This window comes from Lepisosteus platostomus, chromosome 9 (assembly GCF_059453375.1).
Source record: "Lepisosteus platostomus isolate fLepPlt1 chromosome 9, fLepPlt1.hap1, whole genome shotgun sequence".
Lineage (NCBI taxonomy): Eukaryota > Metazoa > Chordata > Actinopteri > Semionotiformes > Lepisosteidae > Lepisosteus > Lepisosteus platostomus.
In genome coordinates, this window is record NC_142619.1 from 57446457 (window position 1) to 57473927 (window position 27471).

General features: G+C 40.5%; 2 protein-coding genes across 8 annotated transcripts in view; one reads left to right on the forward strand and one right to left on the reverse strand.

Moving 5' to 3' along the window:
• LOC148655309 (uncharacterized) overlaps positions 1-20176 on the reverse strand; it is a 64181-nt gene extending 44005 nt beyond the window's left edge. Inside the window, exons 1-5 of one of the 6 annotated variants that reach the window (XM_088645773.1) lie at positions 19360-20173; positions 18197-18347; positions 12315-12481; positions 10002-10175; positions 4358-4448 (exon numbers count right to left, since the gene is read on the reverse strand). In XM_088645773.1, coding sequence (XP_088501899.1) covers positions 4358-4448; positions 10002-10175; positions 12315-12481; positions 18197-18343 — 579 coding nt within the window. In that variant the 5' untranslated portion in view covers positions 18344-18347; positions 19360-20173. Of the gene's footprint in view, positions 1-4357; positions 4449-10001; positions 10176-12314; positions 12482-16913; positions 16981-18196; positions 18348-19359 lie in introns of those variants that run through there. The other 5 variants (XM_088645772.1, XM_088645769.1, XM_088645771.1 and 2 more) reach the window with 5 other exon arrangements.
• Positions 20177-21398: 1222 nt separating this feature from the next.
• rassf8b (Ras association domain family member 8b) overlaps positions 21399-27471 on the forward strand; it is a 60606-nt gene continuing 54533 nt past the window's right edge. For both annotated transcript variants that reach the window (XM_088645776.1, XM_088645775.1), the window contains exon 1: positions 21399-21651. The gene's annotated coding sequence lies outside the window, so the exon portion shown is untranslated. The remainder of the gene's footprint in view (positions 21652-27471) is intronic.

The window sequence follows — 27471 nt, forward strand, 5'->3', positions numbered from 1 at the left end:
AAATGGATTTTGAATGACATATTATGAGTAATGCTAACCTACTGAGTAATGCTCACTCACTAAAATACTAAAACACTGAGTAATACTAATCATCAAACCACTTCTTCCCAGCCAGAGTTGCAAGGGAAGGCAGAGACTATCCCAGAAAGCTACAGGTGTGAGGCAGGGTACACCCTGGACAGGACACCAGTCCATCGCTGGGCAGTCCCAGACATGTACACGCTCACAGCAGGGCCAATTTTCCCGGGAGCGTGTCTTCTGACTTTGGGAGGAAACCACCCATGTGAACATGGGGAACATACAGACTCCACGCAGGAATTAAAGCCGGTGCCCCAACACTGCGAGGCAGCAATGCTGTGCCACAGTGCCACCCAGTAATACTAATATTTTTGATTAAACTGTCACTCCCAGATTAGTTAACCCACTGGTCAATTTTAGAGTGTTTAAATATACTCAGGCTATAATAAAACACAAAAAAACTTTAAAAATAAAATACTGTAAAGTTAGTTTCCTGTGTTTTGTCCTGGAAAATTGTGTTCTGTGTTTTAAGGGGAATGTTATGAAGACTTTCTAAGTTTAAATGAAGCCATCCTTTCAGATAAATACACGACATACTGTACAATCTGTTCCGAAGCGTCTTTCAGGACCCTATGCAGACCACACAGTCCGGAAGGGAGTGAACACACACAGGGAAGAGATGAGGAACTGGGCTGGTGGACGAACAGGGAGGGGGCGTGGTCCAGGGCGAACAGTCCTAAAGGGAGTCCAAAGGGAAGTCCAGTGCAGGCAAATGTCCAGAGCCGGGTGATCAATCCAAGATGAACAAGACAAAGTTAAAAACCGGAGCGGGATCCGGCGAGGAGTTGTAGACAGACATGACAAAGTTAAAAACCGGAGCGGGATCCGGCGAGGGGTCGGGGGGAAAAAGGGGGAATGGAACCAGGCGCTCCAGGTCCCGAACTCGGCTCGTTCAGGAAACCAATGCAGAGCCCAGAACAGAGTGAGCGTCTGGCTTCTGTAGGGAGGCAGGAACAGGGAGCAGGTGCACAAAATCAACTCAAAAGTGAACGAGCCAGAGCACCCTTAAGGGGGAGGGACTACAATCGTGACACAATCCATGTAAATTTCACACTGTTTAAAGTCCACTCTAGAGATATTTAAGAGAATGTGGTCCTGGATGAGGAAGGAAGACAAATTAGTGGATCAACATTAGTGATAATACCAGGTGGAGGAAATGTGATCCTCAGACTAACACTTTCCAGAAATAAATAAAGATTTAAGAGTTTTCTGAATCAGCAAGTTAGTTAAATACTGTACAAACAAAATTGTAAACATAGTTGAAGATTGCATGGAACTAGAATCTCCTGATTTTCATTTAAATATCTATGTGCAGTTGTTGACTGGATGAAATCTTATCTTTTGTAAACAGCTGTCCATAATGATGTGTTTCCTCCTATACACCAAGCCACTACAACCTGTCTCGCCATCAGGTGGATTTAGTCGCACAATGGGTTATCTTTTGGAAGTCTGAAGATCTGATCTTTAAAGTAAAGATAAACCCCTGCCTTCTTTACAATCTCCCAGACTTGTGTGTGGTCTCACAGATGGCTCAAAGGGGTGGGCATGTTGGATGACTGCTTCCTCATTTTCCCAGTGTGTGTTCATGGCTTGTTGCTGTAGGGCTGAGATGTAAAGATACAAACTTTTGGATTTCCACATTTGAGTGGGTATATAATAAATATCATGTCATGTCACTGGCCAAACCGCTTTATACCATACGATGTCGGGGGAAGCCGGAGCCGGTCTCCCCTTTAAAAGCCAGACGCTCCCACCAGTCCAGGCTCAGCCTTGAAAGATGGACGCCTGGAAGCCTGCCTAGGAGGAGTCCAGGAGGGGCTCGACAGCATAGGCTTCGCAACGGCGCCCTGACCATCTGGGTCCAGAGCTGGGAGCGCCTGGCCCCGTTACCCCTTTTTATTCCCCTGACCCTTTGCCGGATCCCACTCCGGCTTTTAATTTCGTTTGTCTTCGTCACGGATGGGCCACCCGGTTCTGGACATTTGCCTTCACATGGTTTTCTGCCAGGCAGTGAGGAAACACTGGGGAAAAAGGCTTTTAATTTCGTTTGTCTTCGTCACAGATGGGCCACCCGGTTCTGGACATTTGCCTTCACATGGTTTTCTGCCAGGCAGTGAGGAAACACTGGGGAAAAAGGCATGCGCTATACGGGAATAAAAACAGGGGGGCGTGTCCAAGGAGTGCTGGTGGTTGGGGGAGGTGTGAGCGAGGCAAACAATCCAGGGTTGAGTCCAAAGAGAAATCCAAAAACAGGGCATAAGTCCAAGGCCAGGCGATCCATCCGAGACAGAAGATTAAAAACCAGAACCGGGTAGGGACCGGCAGGGAGAACGGGAACGGGAACACGAACAGAAACTTAAAAGCATAACGGAGCCAGGCGCATCCAGGTCCGGGGCTCGCATGATGCGGAAACCAATGCAGAGTCCAGATTACCATCAGCGTCTGGCTTTTAAGGGGGAACTGAAAAGGGGCTGGAACAAGGAACAGGTGCGGGGAATGAGGCAAACAAGGAAGGGCTGGAGCGCCCTTAAGAGGAGGGGTTTGCGATCGTGACAATTTCCTTACAAACACCCTTCAGACTTGTCTGACTGGACATCTCCCCCCCGAGCACCAGCGCACCTTGGACATGCCCCCCTGTTCTTCCCCTAGTCCTTTTTTCCCTGTGTTTGTCTCACTCCCCTCTGGATTTTGCCGTCTGCATAGGGTCCTGAAAAACGCTTCGCAACAATGCAGGCTGGCAATGTTTCTTGGAGAGAAAAATGTAGTGTTTACAATATTCTGCACATGAGGTTGAATAGTCAACCTAGGATCAAAGATCCTACTCATTGAGAGCTCTACCTGGCGTTTTCCCGTACCTCGTATATTCTGGATTCTGGACTCCCCTTCTGCCTTTTCCACTTTGGACCTCACCTCTCGTCTCGGACTGTTTGCCTCCCGTGTTCTCCCGGATTCTGACCTACCTTACCCCTTTTGACCACAACCTTGCCTCTTGCTTCGGATTGTTCGCTTCTATCGTACTTCCTGGTTTCTGAAACACCCCTTTCCTTTGGACCACGAACTCGCCTAATGTATTAGATTGTTTGCCTGCCTTGTCAACTACCAACTCCTGCGTCTGTACAAGATCCACATACAGTACCTCTCCGGCAGGGATTCCTTACAGTACACCCGTGTCTTCTAGTTTGAATTTCAACTGCGATCTCTATCAATAAAAGTTATTGAAGCCTTAATCAAACCAGTTGACTGCTTTTAACTGTTTTATGAATTCAGGTTGTTGAGACTCTGATTCGATTTAGTTTGAAATACTTGCTCCACCAGAGCTTTCTAAACACCACTTTTTGTTGTCAGCCACTCTCATAATAAACGTTCTAAGTGTTGTTGGTAAAATATGAGCAAGTCTCTGAAACATAAATCTAACTGAGAAGAGAGCTGAAACCCAGCATTGGCACAGTTTCTGTACTAATTTCAACTATTTCTACTATTTAATTATTACTAAGAAATGCTGATAGTTGGAGAACATGAACTAGGGTTATTTAGAATTTTCTCAGTACATTATGTATTTTAACCACGGGGAAAGGTTCATTGCTCTAATAAAAGTAGCGACATCATAAGTGAATCATAAACTGTTTTTTTTTCATTTATCTCACATTGCAGGTGACATTTTTTAGTCATAAATATTGTCCAATTATACGATGTTTATGACAGAACAGTAAAATTACAAAAATAAATGTCAGGTATAACCAAAACATTGTAAATCTGAAACATTCATTGTGAAACATCCAGTTTACAAAAAGACGTCAGTTGTTAAAGGGGTAGATATCCGAGATGGATGCCACGTTATTAGAATCACTTGTTAGCAGCTAGGCACACTTCTAAAGGCAAAGCAAGATACAGTAAGTCTTTCTCCAATTGTTTCTTGGGGTCGGCATCTGCTCTTTGGCCATTTTTGCATACTCACCGTGTTGATGTAAAAGTCACATCTTCAGTGCCAGACTTACAACAAATATGTTTTAATCTAATACATGTTTTAGCATTCTTAAAATGTTTCACAGACAGAAATGACCTACAGTAGCAGTCAGGTCAGAAGGATTACCAGCGTGGGGACACACAGTACCATTTGGGCTACTGGAATAAAGCCTTCATTGCAAACATTACATTTCTATTCTGCTGATGCCACTTGATGTGTGAATGCATTTTAGTGTTACATGGTGAAATAATTCAGAGCATTTAAAAAGATATTGTAAGCAGAATAATGTGAGAAAGAAACGACCTTCAGGCTAACCTGAGAAAGACTTTTCTGCTCCTCTAGTATGAGTCTGAGGTGCTGCAGGTCTTCTTCCAGCTGTAGTCGTCGATAATGTTCTTCTTCATACCTAGAAAACACAGAAGCAAATACTTAAATTTATAAACAGTGAATGTTTTCTAATCCACTAATACCACCACCTGCAAATCTGTTCTCCAGAATTGGATCTGTCTTGCTGCTCACCTGATAATAGACGATAAGAAGGATTTATCAATTTCTTTCAATAGCTCATTTTTTAATAAGATGGTATAAACCGCCAACATTAAAGTGCACACATGGTTTCATCACATGCGATTGTCCGCAGTTGTTGTTTTGGGGGTGAGAAAATAAGTTTAGGTCTTGCCTGCTTCTGCTATGAGGAGAGCTTCTTTCTGTCTATTGTATTGTCTGGTGAGATGCTCATAAGGCTAATTCCAGAATCCAAAGGTCAGTAAAATCAATCAATCACTCAATCAATCATTCAATCAATCACTTAGGTATAACAGTGTAGACTTTCAAGTGCCTTCAAGAAGCTCTAACCTAATAGCCACTGATTACTGAGACACATTGTTTAGGCATCAATCGTGGTAAATGCTCATATGATGACAAATCAGAATACCAGCAAAGATTCTCTCACAACAACAAATATCCTCTGCAGATTACAATAGCAGCATTGTCCCTTTATGGATAATGGCCATGGATAGAGGGTTCATCCAGGGCTCCGGTGCTGTGAGACAGCACTGCCAAACACTGTATCACCTTGCCACCCACAGGAGCAACATTATTTCTTTTCAATTCATAGAGCAGTTTGTGCACCCCATTCAGTACATGTACTGGTATAAAATGCTGTGGTCAGCTACAAGACAGTGCATTGCCAATAGAGTAGGCGGCCTTTTTAGACTGAATAACACCACTGGTCAAGCAATCAGGAAAAACTAGGGGGGTTATACCTAATCAAAAACAAAAAAAACGTACAAAATCCAATCAATTTGAAATTAAACTGAACTTTTGTGGCTAAAAACTACCACAGTTTTATAATACAAATTAATTAATCAGATCTGAATCAGATCTAGCGTTACCAATTAGGTATTTTAAAGAATATCAATTGGTTATGCTTGTCGGGCAAGATTATTTCTCTTCAGCAGCAAAATCTATGCAGATAAGAGCACATTTATTATGCACAATTGAGTGCCCTGAGTCAACACTTGAGAAATGTAGGCTGTCGCATACAGCTCATTAGATAGCCCATTAGACAGAATCATCATGTTGTGATGTCACCAAGTTGTCAGGAGAAACAGAGAAGCATTCAAAACATTTCATGCTAATCACTGAGATCCATTTGAATTCTAGACAATGCTTTTAACAAGAGAAATAAGAAAAAATTTAAATTCAATCTGCATTTCCAGCACCTAGGATTTGAAGGTGTGTAGTCATGGTGTGAATGAGAAAGAACTATTAAGGCTTTAAAATTAAGACATGGCACTCTGCTGAACCAACGCTACACAAGAATATTTTGCTCCTTTGTAAAATTAAAAAATGCATAAATAATGCTACTTGTTAAGAGTCTATGGTGGACTGACAAACCTCTTTTTTGTAATTTTGTAAAAATTACACTTTTCCAATTTACTGTAGAATAAAAATTTGTTAGAAATATTTCTTATCATACAGGGTTAAGTTCGTTCAAAAGAGCTGTGCTATAAATTTGTTTAAAAACAACATATACTGTACCAAAAAGGCTTACAGTCTCTCTATGTTGTTTATTTGCCTCAGAGGACCGTGAAACGAACCGTTCATGTTATATAAATAAACACTTCATTGCTTTCTTGTTCAGTGTTAATGAGTTCACCGCTTGGTCTATTCTGTCTACATAATACGCAATCATCACATTTTGAACACTCCATTGTGAAAGGACTGAATGGCAGTAGAAGAGTTTCAATGCACATTGTCAAGGTGGGTTTGAATAGAGCATTCTAGATGCAAGCATGTTGTTTGGGAAGTGGATTTTGCTTTGCCCATGCAAACATTAACTTCTCCAAATAGGTTTACTGTGTAAAGAAATAAATCAAATTCACATACTAATGAGATTTTTTTCCCTGGGCCTCTGACTATATACAGCTCTGAGGTGAGGGAAGCAACAGCATAAGAGTATATTTACTGTTTCCCCAGAAGAAGAAGAAGCCAAATTATTAAAAAGAATAAACAACTAACTTACCAAATGATAACTGTAGGGTCTTGGGCTAATGCCTGCCAGCAATTTTAAACTTTTAAAAGCTTTTTTTGTTTTCTTTTGCACTTTAATTTCTTCATTAATTTAGTTGTATTTATTTTATTTTAGTAATATTGCCACCGTTCACCAGAATTACATTATTTTGCTATGATTTACAATGCAGATGCCAACTCGAATCCACAACTGTAGGAACTCTAGAGAGTGCGGAAAACACAAAAGATTCATTAATTCATCTAACTCAGATTTCATATTTTTCCAGACGACATAACAGAGCTTCTGAACTGTAAATTTAGGTTGGAATTACTTGGAAATACTTCCACCCATCCATTTTCTGAAAGCTATATTCAATCCAGGATTCTGGGGGAGCCGGAGCCTATCCGAGGAAGAATTCAGACATAATTTATTAACAGTAAATGTCTTCACCGCTTGAATGTAATGGAAATGTTGTACAATTATTCTGTTGACCCTTCATGTCTCAGTAGGGAAGGACCTTACTTCATTGTTAGACTGTCTTTCTAATAGAAATGCGATATGAAGGGTATTGTAAGAGTTTTGGAGCAAAAGAGGCAGAATGTTTGTGATTGCAAATTTCTTTGTTTTATGTGTTTTGTAAAAGCCTGGACTGATACATTATAGTTACAGGCCATTAAAAATACATTTGTGCTATAAATTAGGTGGGCACAACTCCAGTTGTGAGGAATTCTGTCCTTTTTGTACCCCGAGGTCTTAATTACTTAATTGAACCCAATATGTGCTCAATTGAAGAAGATGAAGCATTTCCTGGTTCTTAAGAAGCTTGAGACGTGAGCTCTAGGAAGGGGGCTAGGTGGCATGGTGTAGGGGTTAGCCTCTGGACTCATGTCCTGTAAATCCGTGCTGCAGACAGTGTTGTTGTACCTGTCATCTGCTCTCTAGTCCACTTAATGCTACAGAAACCAGGATGAACTCTGGCCAGATTAGCCTCTGTGCTATAATATAGACTTTACTATTACTTTATAAAACCTGCTGGACAGCGGCCCAGGGGCCCCAGAGGAGCCCCACCCTGCTGTAAATCAATATGCTTTCAGAAAATGTTCTGAGAGGTGTAACATGTTAACACTGTTTAAACATGAAGAGTGAGTAGAAAGTATTGGAGCTTGTATGTGTTGTTGCACTGTAGTGAATAGTTATTGGGCTAAATACTGCCAACGTTCGAGGTTACTTTAAGGTTTGACCCAGTGTTGGGTTTGATGGTGCTGGACACAGACACATAAATCACTGGAAATCATGTAGATCTCTGAAATGACTGGTGTAACAGCTGTATTTGGAGTGGGTGTCTATACAGCACCAAAGACCTGCTTTTGGTTTACAACACAATAGGCCATTGTTTACAACACAACATTTAGGAAAATTATTATACAGCAGAGGTGTCAAAATGTTTGCATTTCACATCACAGTGCCCCATTCTTTAACTAAGACAATAGGTGCCATTGGGAATGTTTGTATAGCTGTCACTGCTCTTAACTTGTCCTTGAAAGAGACAAACATAGCTGAACAACTGTAAAAATCTTTCACTAAGACTAAACCAATTACAGTTAAACCATTAAGCCTTAAAAGATCAATAGAGAAGACTGGATAAAAAGATCAAATACAAACAAGGACAGAATACAGGAGAGCAGACAGGAAGAGGGGAAGAGACAGCACCATGAGAGGGCACCTGCAGTACTTTATAGACCAGGTAACAGACCTGCCAGGTAATATGAGCTTTGAAGGAACTGACTCTGGGATTCCTGCACGGATCAGTGTATTTATTTGGAAATACTGATTTCCTATTTCTGATATCCACCAGGGAAAAAAAAAATGGGGGAAAAAAGAGGTTCTCAATCACTTAGCATCTGTTTTACCCTGAGTAGACTCTGTAATTCATAAGAATCATGTTCTTTGACGTTTCGGTAGTCCCATGGGCTTTCAATACATCATAGAGCTTATTATAAGCTTATTAGTCTGCCCTGCGATAGACTAGCATCCTGTCCACAGTGCTCACTGCCTTGCACCCACTGCCTGCTGAGATAGCCCCCAGCTCCCCAGCGACCCTGAATTGGAAGAAAATGGATGGCTGTTCCCTATTTCCCTAAAAGGTATTTGCGCCTCACTTTGCAGGACAGAGTTTTGTTTTCCTATGTCTGTAATACACAGGACCCTGGTACTCCCAGATTTGCAAATGTCAGGGCACAACAGTCATAGACATTGTGTGTTTCAGTTTGGAAATTGATTGAAATAAATAGTTGTCCTTTTCAAGCTTGCTACCTGATGGTTACTGGTTATTACTTTGTAACCACTCTGTTTTGGAGAACAGAGTGACATGTGACCTGTGATGTTCAGTGCTCTCTGACAATAAAGCCAGAGCAATCATTCTTTATTAATTGCAGAATTAATTGTTTCTGTTTTAGCAACAGTGATTATCATCCTTCCATTCTGGTAAATACTTAAAAAAATAAACAGCCATAGCATCTGTAACTATTCAAAGCAGGAGTTTTGATATGTTTTATATCCTAATACCAACACTCAGCTTTCACAGGCCATGGGCAGTTATGCAATCTGGTCACGTATGAGGCAGCTCCAGTGCAGTAACATTTCTTATCACGCACATAGTTTATTTTCAATTACTTATTAGAACACACATAAACACATTCGGTATGCTATTTTATAGTCCCAAACTGGATGAAAGATTTTCCTTTGTGTGTGTAACAAATTATCTCCATTAAACATCTGGATCATAAAGCACAAATGAGTTTGAATGGCTAGAAAGTCAATTTGCTTTAAAACGCGGGCTGCTCTGAATGATTGGAATAAATAAACTATATAAATATAATAACCCATTGAATTAAATGTGAGGGATCGAAAGTTTATCCGCAACTTTTTCATAACACAATGCCATTTTGATGAGGCTTTCATATTATGCCATCTCTGCCTTCGATTTCAAATTTCCGAAGAGCAAAATGCTTTAGAACACAAAATGATATTGCTGAAGGAGAGGGTAACTGCTATTGATTAGTCTATGAATCACCAGACCCATCTCCCCATCCAAGTAAATGTGCCACAGAAGTGCTGATTTACACCCCCAGTCTTCCTACCCACAGCTACAAAAGCGCAAATATTTAATTTGTTCTTCAAGCCTTTGCAGATTTCTTTTACTAAAAAAGATCAGACATTCTGTATTTAGGGTTCTGCAGTAATGCATATGGGCACATGTAAAATGCAAAGGATTATAAATTAAGACGTAAATGATAAATGAGTTCAGAAAATCTGATGAGTATAGTCCTCAGATTTTTTTAATGTAGCCCGTTAATCCGGTTTGCCATCAGAGCCATGAAAACTTTTTTTTAAAATCTTGATTAAGTCGTAGAAACAAAAGTGGTGTATGTAATCACTCTTCACCTCTCTTGTGCCTCTTGCAGAAGCAAGAGACATTCCTCTCTGTCCACCTCTGTCCTTGAAGGGTGAGTCAAAGCATTCCTGATCTCAATCTCCTTGTCCTTCTGAGCCAGCAGCAGCTGCAGAGTCCTCATGTCTAATTCCTTCGCGAAGAGGAGGCTGTTCAGCTCTTTCACTCTGTGTGCAGACAAGGGAGGAAGAGGCGGACAGTGATGAGGGCGAAGCAGGAAAAACACGAGCGCGCAAAATCAAACACAATGCTGTCTTCACATAATTCACGCCTGAGAAGATTTCCAATACACACTCTTACAATTTCTTTAGTTCTAGGTTCTGTTTGTGTCAATATGATATAAGGTCGAAGTGTTTATTTTATTTTAAATGTCCATTGTGGAAATTGGACATTGTGCCAAGAACGATGTACAGCAGGTGAAAATACAAATAAGCACCACAATGTTATCACATTATTGAAGCTAGTAAACATAGGCAACTCAAACTACAAATATGTCTTGAAATTGGGTTATTGTCTTCTTTTTAATTGTGTTGATCTACAGTGCAGCATGAGGCGTGATTAAAGTATTCAGAATCCTCAAGATCACTGACAAAGTCAACCCAATGGTCTTCTTGACGATCATCACAGAAACAAAATCCAGTGGAATCCATGGGGAAATGCATTTAGACCTGAAAACAAAGGTACTTCTTCACACAAAGGATTGTGGGAACCTGGAAAAAGTCAGCCAACCATATTATCATAGATGACACCCTGTTTCCTTTCATTAAATGGTTATATAAGATCCCCTGATTTATTAGCTAAATCAAACAGACTCCTTTCATCTCTGACTTTTCTTATGCTTTCACAGTCTGCTTGCAAGACACAAAGCATAAGGAAGGACCACAAGTGCCATATTCAATACATCAAGATGTTTTGCGCAACTAGGCCGAGAATGACCACGTTGTGAACAATGTTCCCTCTAATTTTTAATGCCCTGTGTGCGCAAGAATTTCAAATTGTGTGAATTTTTTCCCGTCAGAAAAACTTGCGCACAGTAAATTGAGTGCATGTAAAATTGTCAGCCTGAAATTATTTTTTGTTAATATAGTCATTCTCATAGAAGCATAGAGATAAAAAAAGACGTGGACAGTGATTCCAGAAACCCAGTCACAGAAACTGAGTATCGAGTGAGCATGAGCAGTGAGGTACGGGACTACGATAGCATAGATATTGATTATCAAGTATCAGTAATAATGCACACAGCCAAGTTGGGCCTCTCACAGCCAGTCTCATGTGGTCAATTTAGCATTTTTCAATTGACGACCGTGTTTATTTTATTATTAACATATTTTTTTGGATTTTTTTTTTTTGTGCGCAGTTCAATTTCCTATGTGTGCTGATTTCCTAACCTGTGGGCGTGCGCACACGTGCAAAGCTTAGAGGGAACAGTGCTGGAGAACTGAGTATGCGTCACGTTATTTTTACTATCACATTTTTGTATTAAAATCGAAATGCACATAAAAAACATGCATCACATCATTAATACAAAAAAAAACTCCTAAACAAAATAGATCTACTGTAAATCATTCTGTGGATAGTTGCCCCAGACCTCATCTTTTCAGATCAAGGATTTCAGCTGAAACTTAAGTGGAAACAGTGCATAGGAGAGGCAGTAAGACATTGAATTGATTGTCAAAGGGTACTAATTCAAAGCATGTCTGCCCAATGATTTTTATATCTTGCAGTGCTGCTGCTTCCATTAGCACTAGATCAAAGTTGTCAATTCAGTTTAATGGCTGATTAGCCCATAGTTAGAGGAGTCGAATTCAAATGTGAGCAACACTTCTACTCCAAGCCAAAAGGTAGAGAACTGAAGTGAATTCTATCTCTGTAATGAAGGATCACATACAACATATCATATCACTTATAAGATAAGATAAGATCACTTTATTAGCCATATACAACTTCTTGCATTAGGAATTTGTCTTTTCACATACCCCAGCTTGCTCTCCATGAGACACACAGGCACACAGAAGGGGAGAGAGAAGCTTGGGGTCAGAGTGCAGTGTCAGCCATTTATACGGCACCCCTGGAGGAGCTGGGGTTCAGGGCCTTGCTCAGCGGCCCAACTGATTCCACTGCCGGCCGCGGGATTTGAACCGGCAACCTTCCAGCCACAGGAGCAGATGCTAAGATTACCTTCTAATTCAAAGTCAAGTAATTTTGAAAGCTGCTTAAAAGATATTTTCTTGAGCGCTGGTGGACATGTTACAGCACAAACTGAGCCAGGGCTAGGGAGCTGGAACTTGAGCGCTGGGTTTTCATACCTCTGCTTGAAGTCAAGAGCCACTTCATCACTCTTCTCCTCTGCTCCCACGTCTTGCACCTGCAGCTTCCAAAGGAGAGACTGGATCTGTGCAACGGACATGTTCTGGGTGGCGAGAATCTTCTCCTCTAATCTCCGGATTTGAGTTAGCAAAAGACAGGGGCCAAACTAACAACAGAAAAGAATCATTTCATTTACATTTTCAATATCCAGGTGTTAGGGAAGCCCTAATATTTTATAAAGAATGCAGCCAAAAGATAAATGAGATAGCACAAGATAATGCATAAGCTGCATTCCACAATGAACAGATGGCACTATTTACCTTGAGGTACAGTATAGTCTAAATTTGATTTTTTTTTCTTTTTGTGCTTTATTTCTCTACCATTTTACCACTGAGAGTCTCTTCCAGCTGCCTCCAAGGTAAAGAGATGCCTTTAATTTCCTGTTTTCCCCAATGCGTTTTTGTGCTGAAACAGCTATGATAGAGATTGGCAGATACTGCATAATCAAAGCGGAAATGGGAAACTTACAGAGAAAAGGTACATTACATGCGTCAGTCTTTGCTGTGAGGTGCTACCTCCAGCAGCCTGAGATTTTTCACAACTGAACTGCTGTAGTACCTTGCCCCTCTACTAACTCTGTGGAACGGCTCCTCCTTAAAACCCGAGGTTTGCTGACTACCGGAGCTCACTAACACCTCACAAGTGGGAATCTCAGAATATGGTCCTAAAACAGGATATTTCTCAAGAATTAGGTACAGTATCTGGGCCCTAGATAACATTGTAATATATTATATTATGACATAAGAATATAACAAATGCTGCAAAAAGCCCATAGAGCTCTTTTGGTTTGCTAGTAGTTAATTGAGCTGATGATCTTGAGAGATGCCAAAGTACTGGTGTCAGGATTTCTGAAAGAGGTGAGTTGTTGGAAGCGATGAGGGAGTTCGAGCAAAAGTAAATTCAATACTCCGAATCGTTAGGCAAGAGCGAAGTCGAAAGTAGGAGAACCAGGTGGAGTAATCAAGGAGTCAGGTCGAGAGTATTAGAGCACACAAGAGAAAGGCGAAGAGTGTTTAAGTATTGAAGAGAGAGAGACGTGGTTGGATAATTAGTTCCTGGATGAGCGTGTGTGGAGTTTAGTACTGTACGCGTGGGAATGCCAGGGTGCTTAGGGGAGAAGGGACGAGTCGTGACAACTGGCCTGGCACTTTGTTCCAGACTCCCACAACCCCTTGTGTAAAGCAGCACCCCCTGTTTTCATTTTGATTTGAACTATTTTAACTTTTGTTTCATTTTCTATCCTCAGTTTCGTGTTTTAGTGTTGGTTCTGAGGAGGTCCAGCGGCTTGACGTCCTCGGGGCCTTTGAGGATTTTGTCAACTCAGATCAGTAAGACCGTAGGGAAAGTTACAAACAGCAGGAGGCCATTGGGACTGTCTTGCTGACTTGCTGGCTAATGGCTTATCGATCCAAGGATTTATTCCAGTCTACTTTTTGAACAATTTCCAGGTAATTTCCACCTCAATGGCTTGGCTGGGCAATTTGCAAGATGGACATATTATCAGATGATATTGGCAAAGATCATTATATTATGTTAAGGTGGACGAGAAGGCCTCCGATTGCCTTTTCCTCGGTCCGTATGTTCTTCTCAATAGGCAATAAAATGCTCTTACTGAATACTGACAATGAGACTCAAATCATTTTCTAGCACCAGCAACACAGTGGAGCAGTGGCCTTGCAGCTCTGGGACCCCTGTGTTCAATGCTGGAGCTGGGATGCTGTCTGTGTGGAGTTTGTATGTTCTCACCATGTCCACGTGGGTTTTTGCTGGATTCTCTGGTTTCGCCCCATAGTCAAAAAACATTCTGGTAGGTAAATTAGCTTCCGGGAAAAATGTGTTAGGCCAGTGGGCGTGTGTCTGTGTATGCCCTGTGATTGGCTGGCTTGTACCCTGTACCCACTGCTTGCAGAGATAGGCTCCAGCTCCCTCCCAACCTTGAAGGAGAGAAACTGCTCTTGTGTGCCTTATTATATACCGATATACTGTACATAAATACATCAAATGTAATAGAAAAACATATGTGATTTCCTTTTCCTCGGAAAACAACAAATAATACATTTGTAATGTGACTAAAAGATGCAAAATATGGTAAGATAAGGCTGTGTGTTTTTGAATATTGTAAAATATTATTATGTTAATAGAAAGAAATACACAGTTGCAACTCATGATCAAGCTCCCTTCTTCCATCACAGAACAGATGGTAACCAATATTTCACAGTATGGGTTCAGAACGGCAAGTTTCTTGGATAACTAGTGGTGACCAAGACCTTAGTTTTGCCACTTTACTGAGACAAGACACAATCAGATGTTATAATGTATGTTTTTAGCACCAACAGTTTACTAAGAACATCCACTAGTATTTTCTACTTGTAGAACAATGTGGACTTCGATTCATCCAGATTAATCTGGGCGAGAAGAAACCAAGCTTATCAGCAACCTTTAATTCACATTGATCAGCATCTTCAAAAACTCTGTCGCAGCAGCTTCAGTTACACTGTGCATGAACAGGCCATTTGAAGTGTTGTATACAACATTTAATATCAGATCTAATTAGCTTATTATCAGGAGTTCCTTGCCAATAACATCACGTTTCCTCTCTGCACGACCATAAAACTGATTTTTATGCTGCTACATATAGATCTACTTCAGGGAAAGATCGCAATTGAATTATTCTATGCTGTTGCCATGGAATATACAGCATCTAGACAAAGAAAGAAAAACACTGAAAAGAGTAGTGGACATGCAAAAAGTCCGAGATGTTTGAACAGCAGTGTGAATAGGATTCTCTCCACTAAATTATAAAATTCTAATCTAAAGCTTTTTGGTTTTACTGTAGTTTAAACTAAAGATTACTTATAACAAATGTCCCAATAACACTTGTGCAAAAACAAATTCAAACTGCATTATCATTGATTTAAAAAAATGAAATTCATAATTGTTGCCATTGTCTTTCTTATTTAACCTTAATGACAAAGTAATTTAATAATAATTAGGTTAGTATATTAATTAGAAAGCAATAGATAATTTTACCTTTAATTAGAAAAACAAAAGTTTCAATCACAGACTGTAATCATTAACATATAAACATATTATGAATTATTATTTAACAACAAATGTACTGAATATTTTATAGAATAAGTTGGGCGTGGATATTTAAGAAATGTCCAGTTAATAGTGCCAAGGAGGTAATTTGCAATATGTAAGAATGTGGTAATATTACTTAGGGATAGAGGATACACAGTAGGAAGCCCTATTTATCCCCACATTTGTGGGAATTGAAATTCTCCAAAATCAAATTATAGGACGTGAAACAGTAATTAAAGAGTTTGCTGAATACCATTCGTTCCATGTCATCCTAGATTCCGCCTTCACATCAGACGTGTATTTAGAAACATTCTGCAGTTTGTATATTCTTTTATAAGAGTATGTAATACATGACAAGATGAATGAAAATGCATACTTAAAATTCAAAAGCTAATCCTTTTGGCTGGAAGACTTAATTAAAGCTTAAGTATTTGATCATGGACAGCCTAATTAATTGTCACGGTTTATACTGTATAATAATGTTATTACAAACTCTTTCTCCAATCCTGCACCAAATAAAATACTGGTATCTTGTAAATTATAGTTCAATGCCCTTGCAATGGGTGGACATAAGGGGAAACTTTTTTCGCATAATTATTGGAAAGGATGGTTTTCTATTCAATTTGACGTCAGCGTGTATTATTCTGGAAAAGAACTCTCTCAAGTGTACCACAGGGAACAGATTATTATTGAATTGCATAAATGATCCGCATGATACTATCCCAGCTTGCTGTTGTCTTAAAGAAGACTATGAATTCCGAGCAGGTTTTCAATTTGTCTCAGAATAAATGCCTGTCAAGCAGACATCTGCTGTCCAGCCTTGGGGATTTTAAGTACTCTTACATGTTGCTACCTCTGTGGGCAGTCAGCGAATACATGCATCTGAGTGACATAAATGAGTATGAAAGTTTATTTTTGAGAACAAAGCAGATTCGCAAAGACAAACCTATCTGTCGATAAAGCTCTTGTCCAGATGTACCACATGTGCGGTACTGAGTCTGAAGGCAGACCAGGTTACAGTTCAACACCCCTGCTCACTCACTCTTTCCTGGAGTCCAGCCCTGGTTTCATCAGATACCAGCCACTTTAATAAATCTGGTCTGTGGATTAAGTACGAATCATTCTGCCCTGGGTGCAGAATGGTAAACTATTGTTTTAAACCACATACAAATCTGGTCGCCCTGGACTTATGATTACTTTAGCATTTTGAATTGCTTCGTTGTTTATAAGGATTAGACATGAACATAATCACACAGTTGAGAATCTTATCCATTATCCATAATCTGGACAGCAATCTTCGAGTGAATGCACTATTGTTATTGTGTAGTCAGTATGTCATTGCATAATACCTGAAAGAAATACAATGTTGGGCTGTTCTGAATTTCATCCTTCATTGGTTCTTTTACTTGGGGAATATTAAGAGAAACTGGCCATCTACAAGGCAAACTACATACATGAAATCAGCATCATCTCCCTTCAGCCTGATCTTCTCAGCTCTTGGATAGTGGTGAAGTATTACTGCTATAGTACAATGAAGATAGATAAGAGCACTTTATTAGGCATATACAATTCCCTGCATTAGGAATTTGTCTTTTCACCGACCCCAGCTTGCTCTCCATGAGACACACAGACAGGGAGAGAAGCGTGGGGTTCAGAGCACAGGGTCAGCCATTTATATAGCACCCCTGGAGCAGTTGGGGTTAAGGGCCTTGCTCAGGGGCCCAACGGAGTAGGATTCTTCTGCTGGCCGCAGGATTTGAACCGGCAACCTTCCAGCCACAGGCGCAGATCCTTAGCCACAGAGCCACTGCACCGCCCACAGATGGACAGAGAAGAGCTTGGATGAAGCAACACGATCAGAACTCATCAGTCCTCAAGGCACATCAAGACTGTGCCTGGGTTGCTGGTAGACCAGTAGGTGGCACTCTTCCCTCTTGACCAAGAATTTCCAAACTTATGCCCCATTATGATGTCAGTGGACACCCCTGCTGCTGTCTTTCGAATAAGGCATTGAGGTCGTTTTTATCTGAAAAGCTCCCAGGGAACAGTTCAGAAAACCAGGGTTGTTAACCTGGTTTCCTGGCTAAACACCACTCCTGGCCCAGATAAAGGTTCCCCTTAACTAAGTCAACAAACTAATTTTTCACTTCTTTATCTTCATACACTCTTCAGTGGAGTGAGGCCACTAGTGCAGAAATTACCCACCCACCCGGGTGCTCTCGTTCACTGGTGGGTGATGTAGGTAAAGCAAACTGGGATCTGACATTCTCTCTATATGTTCACTGAATTATTATTTAATGCTACCAGCCATTAAACGTTTACATCAAGTATCTCAAATTTTTATTTACATTATTGAGCCAGATATCAAGAAGTGGCACAAATCCATGATAATTTTGTTATGACCAAGAATGATAATACTGTAACCGTAGATAGAAAACCTCGGCTAGGACCTGAAAAGTCAGATTTTTTATAAAATCAGGAAGGAAAGTTTCTTTGGGAAAAAACATTTGTGCAGGTAGATTAGTTTTTCTTTGCTGTGGTTGTTATTTTTGTTATTTCTGAGGATAGATGACCTTTCTCCCGAGCGCACGCGGCTTGCAAATTTGACATTTTCTGAAGTGAATACAGGATGTTTGAAAGCTGGCTATTGAATTGCATTAGTGGGAAATAAATAATTCTGTGGAAGTGCTCTAATTTTGATTTTGCCTTCATCTGCAAAAGCTTTCTAGGCATGTACCTCTGCCAGCTGATCTCTCAGAGACTGCACATCTCTCATCAGGTCACTAAAGTGGTGACTGAGCTCCTGCAGCTGGGTCTCCTCACACTGGGGGCCGGTCTCTTGTGCCACAGCCACTCCCTCCGCACCAGACTTTGCACGAGGCATTCTCCTGCCAAACAAACAAAACACAGTCCTCCATTGCCTCCTCTTTGTACGTTAGGAGAAGATGAACTCATCTTTTTTTAAAAATTTTACTTATAAAGCACCACTGGAGATTCCATGAATAAACGTCGCTCCCAACAGCTCATGACTAACAGAAGCCCATCTGCCTGAGTCATCAGAGATTGCACATCACCATTACCAAGACGTATTGAAACAATGCTCTGTTTGAAACACTTTTTTTGCTGCAGTTAGTTCCCTCAATGCAGGGGAGTCAATAGACATAGTATCCTTGTCAGATGAATAAAAGAAAGCGATTCTTAATCTCTTTTGAGTGATTCTTCATCTCTGCTGAGTCTCTAATAGAAGTCATTCTGAAATCTGACATGCACGTATGTAATAACCATTAACATGGCAATATAGGATGTTGTAAATTCACAAGTATCCCTCAACTGCTGCTCTGCTCAACACTGAAGACATGTCCACACTAACACATAATATCAAATAACATGTATAAACTGCATTGCATTGCAATCATTGCATCTTTAAGTATTGCCTATTAGAGATGGAGAAGCTCTATCTCAAATGACGCACAGCCTCATTTCAGTGATGTATTTAACATGACAAGCCAAGTTCCTGTATTATTAAGGTGCAGGTTAAATCACGTCTTTGACTGAATACTTCAGCACATGCTTAGTAGAGTTTGTGACAAGCTATATGGTTTTTACAGAAAAGTAAAAAGATAAGCAAAATTAAATAAAACACACAAAAGTGAAATAATTTCATATTTGAGTGTATGAGGTGATGCAAAGTGAAAGCAGGTTCTGACATATCGGTATTGATCGTGGAAAGTTACCGTAACCTTTGTTTAATTATACTTTTTGTATGAATATTCCAGGCGAATACCCACCGAAAACAAGGCCCTGATGCTGTGCTGTTGTAACCATACCACTGAAAGATTAAGTCTTTAGCTTTTTTCCTCTTTTTTGACAACCAGAATGCTTAATTAACTTCTAACTTACCCAACCGTATTTTGACTGGCGTTTGCCACCTCTGAGAGATGTTCTTCTCTTTTTTGCTCCCCTTTTGAAATAATTTTGCCAATCTAATCACGTCTTTATTCAGCTCTTGTATTGCTGCCACTTGTCACTTTGCCTGGGTTTGTTTGTGGTTGCCAGGGATGGCTGCACAGCCAGTCCTAATGAACACTTAACACAGAGAGGCGGGGACTTCACTCACTGAAGCCTCCCACCCCACACCTCACTTCTCAGACGAAACGGCAGACACAGATTTAGCATTCTCGGACACTGACAGTTGAAGAACAGAAGACAATTCAGACTTCCTTCCCCTGTTTTATGATAAGGTGTTCTGGGTTGTTCCTGCCTGTTCTTTTATGGTGCACAAAATGCTTTATTTTAAGGAAAAGGAAAGCAGCAGAAGATAAGCACAGCAAGGAAAAAGCCAAATGCTCTGAGCACTTCTGTGCTCTGTTCTTAACACAACTGGCAGCAGTTCAGGTTACCTGCTAATATTCTTCTGGTACTTTCTATGGAGAAATCTGAATGTTCTAATTGGCAAACATACTGTTACAACCTTCACTTTCCCCGTACACAGCAACATAGCCTTAACACTCCACAAAAAGCAACGGGAAAAAAAACTAAGACTAATTGGAAGATATTAGAAATTATTCATCTGTGAATCGTGTAGTACTCCTAAAATGAACATTCAAAATGCGAAATTCAAAATTCAAAAATAATAATAGTCCAAGGCGACCAGATTTGATGTATCCTTCAAAGAAACAAGTTGTACTGCACATGGTTCTGAGCATTTTCATTTTTTCCACTCTTATATGGTGCAGAGTTGCGTCCAGATGTCATGTTGTCATGGATTTCCCTTTCTTATTCCCTTATTTTGATTTGAATTTGCTCTGGTGTTTCCATTTATTCTGAAATACAGTTATTGAATTTGTTCGTTTTGCTGCGTTCTAATGAATGAAAGCCCATTCATATTTTGTCAGGAATGCTTATCAGTGATCATAAATACCTAGTCCACAAATAGTTTAGGTCTACTTACTAATGCACTCTGATAAAAGGTGTCATTCCTAGACATGACTATGCAATGGTAGTATTCCTGAGTGGAGGTGTTACCCTCTGTGTTCCTGCTCATTTCTGCAACGGGCTTGAGCAAACTGGCCTGCCTAAACAACTTCCCCTATATCAACTGGTGGAGTAGTTTTTCACTTCTACGTCTGCTTTGTTGTGCAGTGCAGTTCTGATGCACTGAACAGTGGATGAAGTGGGTCCACTCCTAAATGAGCCTTGATACCCCCTATAGAAACGCAATGCATAGTATAATGTGAAAATCAATACCTCGATTTACTACATCCAGTGGATAAGCAACGCGATTCTGGTCAGAACCGATATTCCTCCACCACTCTTGGCCAAAAGATCAAGAGTTATATATAGTACAGTATAGTTATTTACCGTTTTGATTTCAACGATCAAAAGAACAAATTCCCTGTGCGATCACCACAGCCCCCCGACAGAAAGATTGGGAGCACCGCGAGTTCCACCTCTGCTGTTTCCAGGATAGTTTGGGCAGTCACGAGTCATCAACAAACAGCCTTTCTGAAACCACGCTCAAGAACGATATATATATATATTTCCTGCACGCCATTATATTAAACAGAGTCTATCAACAATAGCATATCAGACTTCTAAGAAAGCATCTCCAAGAAACAAGATTTCGTCCCAACGAAGTACGATCGCAATACCGGGGGGAAAAAAAAACATTTCAACGCCCCTACACTTGCATAATTGTATATAAGGCGTTAATGCACATCATTCGGGGGGATTTTGACGGACAGCCACACGGGGATACTTTCTTCGCCCGGAGAAGAAAGTCTTGAAAGCGGCGTGGATTGGGAGACTGGTGCGGCTTTAAAATGTCCCACCATGCACCGCGCTGTCCCAGTTCCGTTACAATGTATTTACAGCAGGAGCGGAGCCCGGGCGAGTCGCGGCGTCCGCAGCAGCTCACGGGCAGGGCTGTTCGCCTACTGGGAGCGACTTCGTCGACTGGATTCAGTTTATTTTCCTTGGCTTTAGCGTACTCCTGGCTTTGTTGCACTGGGGTTGTCATCCCCCAACCCCCCTGCTCCCCTGCTCTTGGGGTGGTGCGGTGAAGAAGTATGTAAGACTTGCAGATTTCATGCCAAAAGCGAAATCTCTTGCACTTCACTCCAGCCCAGCCAGAAAGCAAGTTTAACTACACCGAGTGAAAGATTTATTCTTCTTCAGAACGACCGGAGGAAGGTAAGAGGGGTTGTTTTCCGTTGTTTGTTTGGTTGTTCCATTACGATTATTTTATTAAATCCATGTTGAAGTAGTTCCACGGAAACTATTTGTTAAAATAGTTAAGGGTATAACGTGTTGTCTGCGCTACTTGTATTTCCCCGGTATTTGCTATGTTGGATCAACGAGAAAGGTACTTTCACTCAAGTTTTAGTAAGATGAAGTGTTTTCATAGTCCTGTAAATTATTAGATTTTTTTCTCCCCTCTCTGGTTTACTTTCCTGATCGGACTGAACTCGGAGTTGTGTTGCAATTAGACTTCCAACTTTGTTTACGCTGTCGCCAGTGCTGTGTAATGATTTTTCTTCATCGTGTTTAATTCCACTCTGTAGTTCATTGCTCGTTTCAGGGCTCTTTATTGTGTCTGCACAAGTATGACTTAATAACATTTGTTTTAATTGATTTCTCGATGTTTTACATGAGCCCGAAACAAACCTTATTAACCCCTTAACGATATTCTTTGGGCTGGTTGGCATAACTGGTTTTCTAACTGACCGTTCGGAGTACTTGTGAAATCCAGTTAACACCGCCTGATTTAGAGGTAGTTTTTGCAATTCTGGGTGAATTACCTGTCGCTGCGCCGTGTGTTGTCAACAGGAGCAATCCGTATCTCATAATACACTGCATACTGCCAGCAAGCGATCAACCGAAGACGATGGCAGTAGGGTTTTCTGTGAAATTTAATAGGTAGCAAAATAAAACTAGCGAGTAGTAATAAAAATGATTTTCCCCCTTATGACTCCTTTTCTATTTGAAGTAAAGGAATATACCACCGCACCCCTGCAGTAATTTCACGGCGCGTTTTATTGCTTTTAAGTAAAAACTATCCCGCACTAGGGTACTTGAAGTTGGCGGGTCTAGTCTTTTTAATACTTCAACGTGCTGGTGCTGTTTCAGATAAATCGAGTTGTTGTTTTTTTTTAGCTCCGGTGGCCTTGGTTCAAATCTAGTTCAGCAGACTCGCTGTGTTGAGATCTTTTCCACCTTGTACTCATTTGCGAACATTAAGCCTTTGTGGTTTGGCAAAAACAAAGAAATCTCAGCATATAAAACGGCTGAACAGAAGGAATTGTTCTCCCAAGCCTTGATAGAAGAGCATTAGCACAGCCACACCGAGGACACTGTGTGACTGGGTGTAATCAGTGCCATTTGTTTTGTCACCTTTCATTAGTATTTCACAAAGGTAAGCAAGCTGAGAAACGAGCACAAAACGTGAACGCCGTGAAGTGGAATAGTATTGGATATGACGATTGACACACCTTTTTTTAGTCCTCATGCGTGTAGCTCATTCAAGAGTACAGATGAAAAGGGAACACTTGCTATAGAAGAACCCTAGGCTTATCGTGTTAAACGTTTAAAGTGATTAAATCTGCTCTTTGGTTTCCTTTTCAGTTTGTAATCCAGTGTTTGGAAATACATTATAAACCCTTCATATGTGGTTTTGGAGTAAAGGTTGTAGTTTAATCACAAAAGGTGTCATTTAAACTGAACTGTTTAAGAAAACAGGGTCGTTTTGCTACTAGTGTTGAGCCTGCAGAAGAATACTAAGTAACAATTATGTCTTTTTCTTTGTGTTTGATAGGATACAGAAAAACAAGACGGGGGGGATATTAGTGTAGCACACCACTGGAAGAGCATCTACTTAGCAAATAATTTATCAACAATGTTTTTTTTTTGTCCCCTGCTCCTTTTTGTACGTGCGAACAGTGCAGATGTGAATTTTTGGCTGGTGCTCTAAAAGGGTTCATTGTGAGGTGCAGCACGAGCTGATTGACATCTTAACAAAAAAAAATCTTACTTCTGTAATAGCATTGGGGTTGGCACCAGCTGTACCGCTTTATTTCTGTTTAAGTAATGTGAAGTAAAAACAGTCCAACCCATCTGCATTAATAACTCCGCTAATCTCTGTGGATATTACTGTGGCAGGAGGGGGCATCAATAAAGAGAGAGTTATAATACCTACTCATGTTCAAGATTAGCGAAGCACCCCCCCACTCCCCCTAGCTGTGTGATAGTGTTGCGCTCTGACACATGTTCCTCAGCTGTTGTTGACTCCCTGGTGGCGAGACTTCAAAGGCGGACTGTAAATGAAAATCATGGCCAGAGAACAAAGGCTGTAATATTCTGGTGTGTGGTGCCATCCAGATGTGAAAGCGTGCTTGGCCCTGGCGCTGGCGAGGAAGGGCCTGATGAGCGGTCTCGAGTGGCAACTCGATGTGCTCCTCGGGGGGCCTTCACTGCGGCCCACTGGGACTCCGGGCGGGACAGGGCCGACGAATACACGCCGCGCGGCCGGGTCTCCGTGTTCCTGGCGCGTTTCGTTTTCCAGGTGCCGTTTGCGACAGCTGCAGCTCTGAAATGGAAAGATTTCGAGTGTGCGAGCAGTGCTAGTCAGACTGAATAACCTCACCTGTCGGGTTTTGATAGATGCAGCAGTTTCTCACTCCTCTGCCATGGACTGGGGCTGCTGGGGTACTGAGCGACGCCAGTGAGCGCAGTACCTCACTGGTGGTTGACGTGGGTCCCCTCTTCTCCTGTATACAAGGAGTTTGGGCATCCTTCGAGATGAAAAACACCATGTAAATTGAAGTATTTATTATTCTCTCTTCCCTAATTTATCCTGCAATTTCCACAACTCTGTGTAAAAGGGACAAAATCTTAATCCGACCAGTAGCTCTTTCATAAGTATAGTTGTGAACTCTTCCCATTAGTTTCACAGATTCCGGTTGTGAAAAGTCTAGAGCTATTAATCAGAATCTGCAAATCTACTTTTTTCGGTCTCCAACATGCAGATACTGTCTTGACGAGCTGCATCTCGTAGAATAGTATACACGAATATATAAAAAATAAAAGATCAGTTGTTAGACTGTGTCCTTATCAACTGGAATAACCAGTTTAATACTGCGGTCCTCTACCGGGTGTTTCTAAATGGAGTGCTTTATGTTTTTGCTGGGATGTTTGCTTTATGTTCCTAGGATTTGAATCGGCCCACATCAGAAAGGGCCCATGTTGCATTTAAACAAACAAATGTATATTTCTTGTTCACATAGAAAAGAAGCAATGTGTGGTTCTAGTACATCCTGAATTTGAGTTATTGAAACCTCTGTTTTTCTTTTTACTTTCAGAGGCTATGACATGACTAGTTTTAGTTTTACACCCATCCGAATATGTTTATGAAGGCAGGAATTGGACTGTATGCAAAAGGCTGTGTTTGACTAAGTGAGGAGACCTGTCACAGCTAATGGAAATTTACGTGTCTCTCGCTGAGTAGTAACCTGTACAGATTTGAAATCAAAGGAAGGAATCAGCTGCAGGAAAGCAGTTGGTTCCACTATCAATAAGTTTGTGGAATGTGGTTCTTTCTTCTAGCGCATTATTCTCATGGACGGTCATTATTAATCAAATCAAAGTTTTTTTATCAAATGCATAACAATACAGTGTGCAGCGGTAGTTGCTGGCAATGAAATGTCTTTTTCTGCGAACTCACAAAAAACAAGAATCGCAAGAATCACAAAAATCACAAAATTAAGGTTATAAAAATAAGGTTACATAATAACTGATAATAATGTAATAGAAATTGAATAAAACTCAATATGAGTAGAGCTGCTATGTGTCCATGGTATATGCAATATATACAAGTAGTGCTGTTATGCTGAATACAGTGAAAACTGTGTGTCCATGTAGCCATTATGGGTGATTTGCTAAGGAGCTGCAGGTTGGCTATTTAGCAGTCTTATTGCCTGGAGGTAGAAGCTGTTCTGTAGTCTGCTGGACTTGGACCGAATGCTTCAGTACTGTTTACCAGACGGTAGGAGGGAAAACAGTTTGTGACTGGGGTTCTTGAGAATGGACCTGGCCTTTTTAAGACATCTAGCTGAGTAGATATCCTGGATGTTTGGTAGTTTAGGACATTATACATTAGTAAAATGTCACAGACAAAAGTTCTGAATCTGGGGCTTTAATACTGACATAAAATATAATCCTGCCCAAGTTAAATGTTAAAATTCAAAATATCCAATATCAGGCTACCTATAGTCAACTTCAAATCTAAACGTTTCGAATGCTGAGTCACACAAAACAGTGATATGTGTAAAACTCTGTTGGTGAAGTGGAATGAAGTCCTTAATGTTGTAGTTTTCAGTGATCAAGAATTTTCTTCTTCCATAAAACCTATAGAAAATGTGAGCGATGTATCATCTTAACTTTTATGTCTAGATTAGAAGAAAGTTATTAAAAGTACACTAAAAAGAATTAATTGTGAAGTGCCACCGGTAGCTATACTTCATTTATTCTGTTTGATTACTGCTCATCCGTGAAATGAGTTATTTTGCATTAAATGAAGTTTGTTAAGCTAGTTAAATTACTCATATGGGTTGCTCTTCTACAATCTTACATTCAGGGATTCTCCTTGGTCACATAAAGTAGTTTTTGTTTTTGATTTGTTTTTCCCCCAGAAACTGCATCTCTATGGTTTGAGCTTGGATTTAGTTTCTATGACATCATTTAATTCAAGGAAATGCACTTTAACCAGCAAAATATTTTTTGTGGAAGATGAGATGATGTAATAAGCTCAAGGTACTCGTTACATGTTAAGCATTTTAAAGCACCGTTCTTTAGCTATTCATAGCTTTCATCTTTCCTGATTAAGTCATCTGTAATCCAGCAGAAAATAAACTTGATGACATGCGGGGGGGTTGAGAATTGCAGAGTGTTTCCATTGTTTAATCTTTTAAAAATGAATGCTCCATTAGAGATCCAGGACAATGACACTTACATCTGTCGGCAAAAGTGCCACCGTTTCCTGTGGAATCGTGTGGTTGTCAGTTTTGATGTGTCAATCGGTTAGTTCCTGACTTCCAGGACAAAATAGTGGGAATTGTCTTGTTGTTTTGGGGATTGATCTGGGGCATCCTAAGGGGATTATCTAATTTAGGATTAAACTGGGATTTGAAGATGGGCATCCTGGGTTGAAAGATGAGTAAATTAGGAGAGCCTCCCCACCCGGCTCTGTAATTTGAGGATGTGCAGTATGTCTTGACCCTGTGGCCTGTAGCGACAAACAGTAGGGTGTCTGAGGTTACAAACCTTTTTAATTCCGGCTCCTGTCTTCTAAATATATATCTGGGATTAACATATTTAAAGATCTAGGCCTTTCCATATCCTTACAGATTTCCGAAGTGTGCTATTTATTTGCATATCCTGGTGATCCAGAGGTGCAGCAGACAGAAACGGGGATGAAAAACCCTTCTGATTTTTCATCTGTGCTGAGTGAGTTAATGCTGCAGTTAGCAGTCTGCAGTGAATGATGGTGACATCGTGTCATGAAGAACAATGTTGCATCAAACTCTTATTTCTCTCTTATTTCCTTCAGCTGGATCTGAAGAGCTATTTTCAAATGTTATTCTCTTTAGGAAATGGAACTTTAAAAAGCAGCAGCAGCAGCACAGATTCTTGTTTTTAAACTGGTACTTTTACCCATTACTCTCAAATAAGCAGCGATTTAAGCTTTAAAGGAATAAAAATGGTAAATGGGTCAGTCTTAAAACATTCTTGAGTTTAACTCCAGATTGTTAGAGAGTTTGAAGTAACTTTAGGTAGTCCAAAATCATGCTGAAGATGCTAATCAGTCTCAGTGAATCAAGCCCAACTTTGAAATGGCTTTATCTTTTCAGAGATAACCTCCCAAATGGATCCAAAGACGCAGGCTTGACTAGGTTGGAATGCACATCTCTGATGCTATCAGTACCTATAGAAACATGCATGAAGGGAGTTCCTTTGATA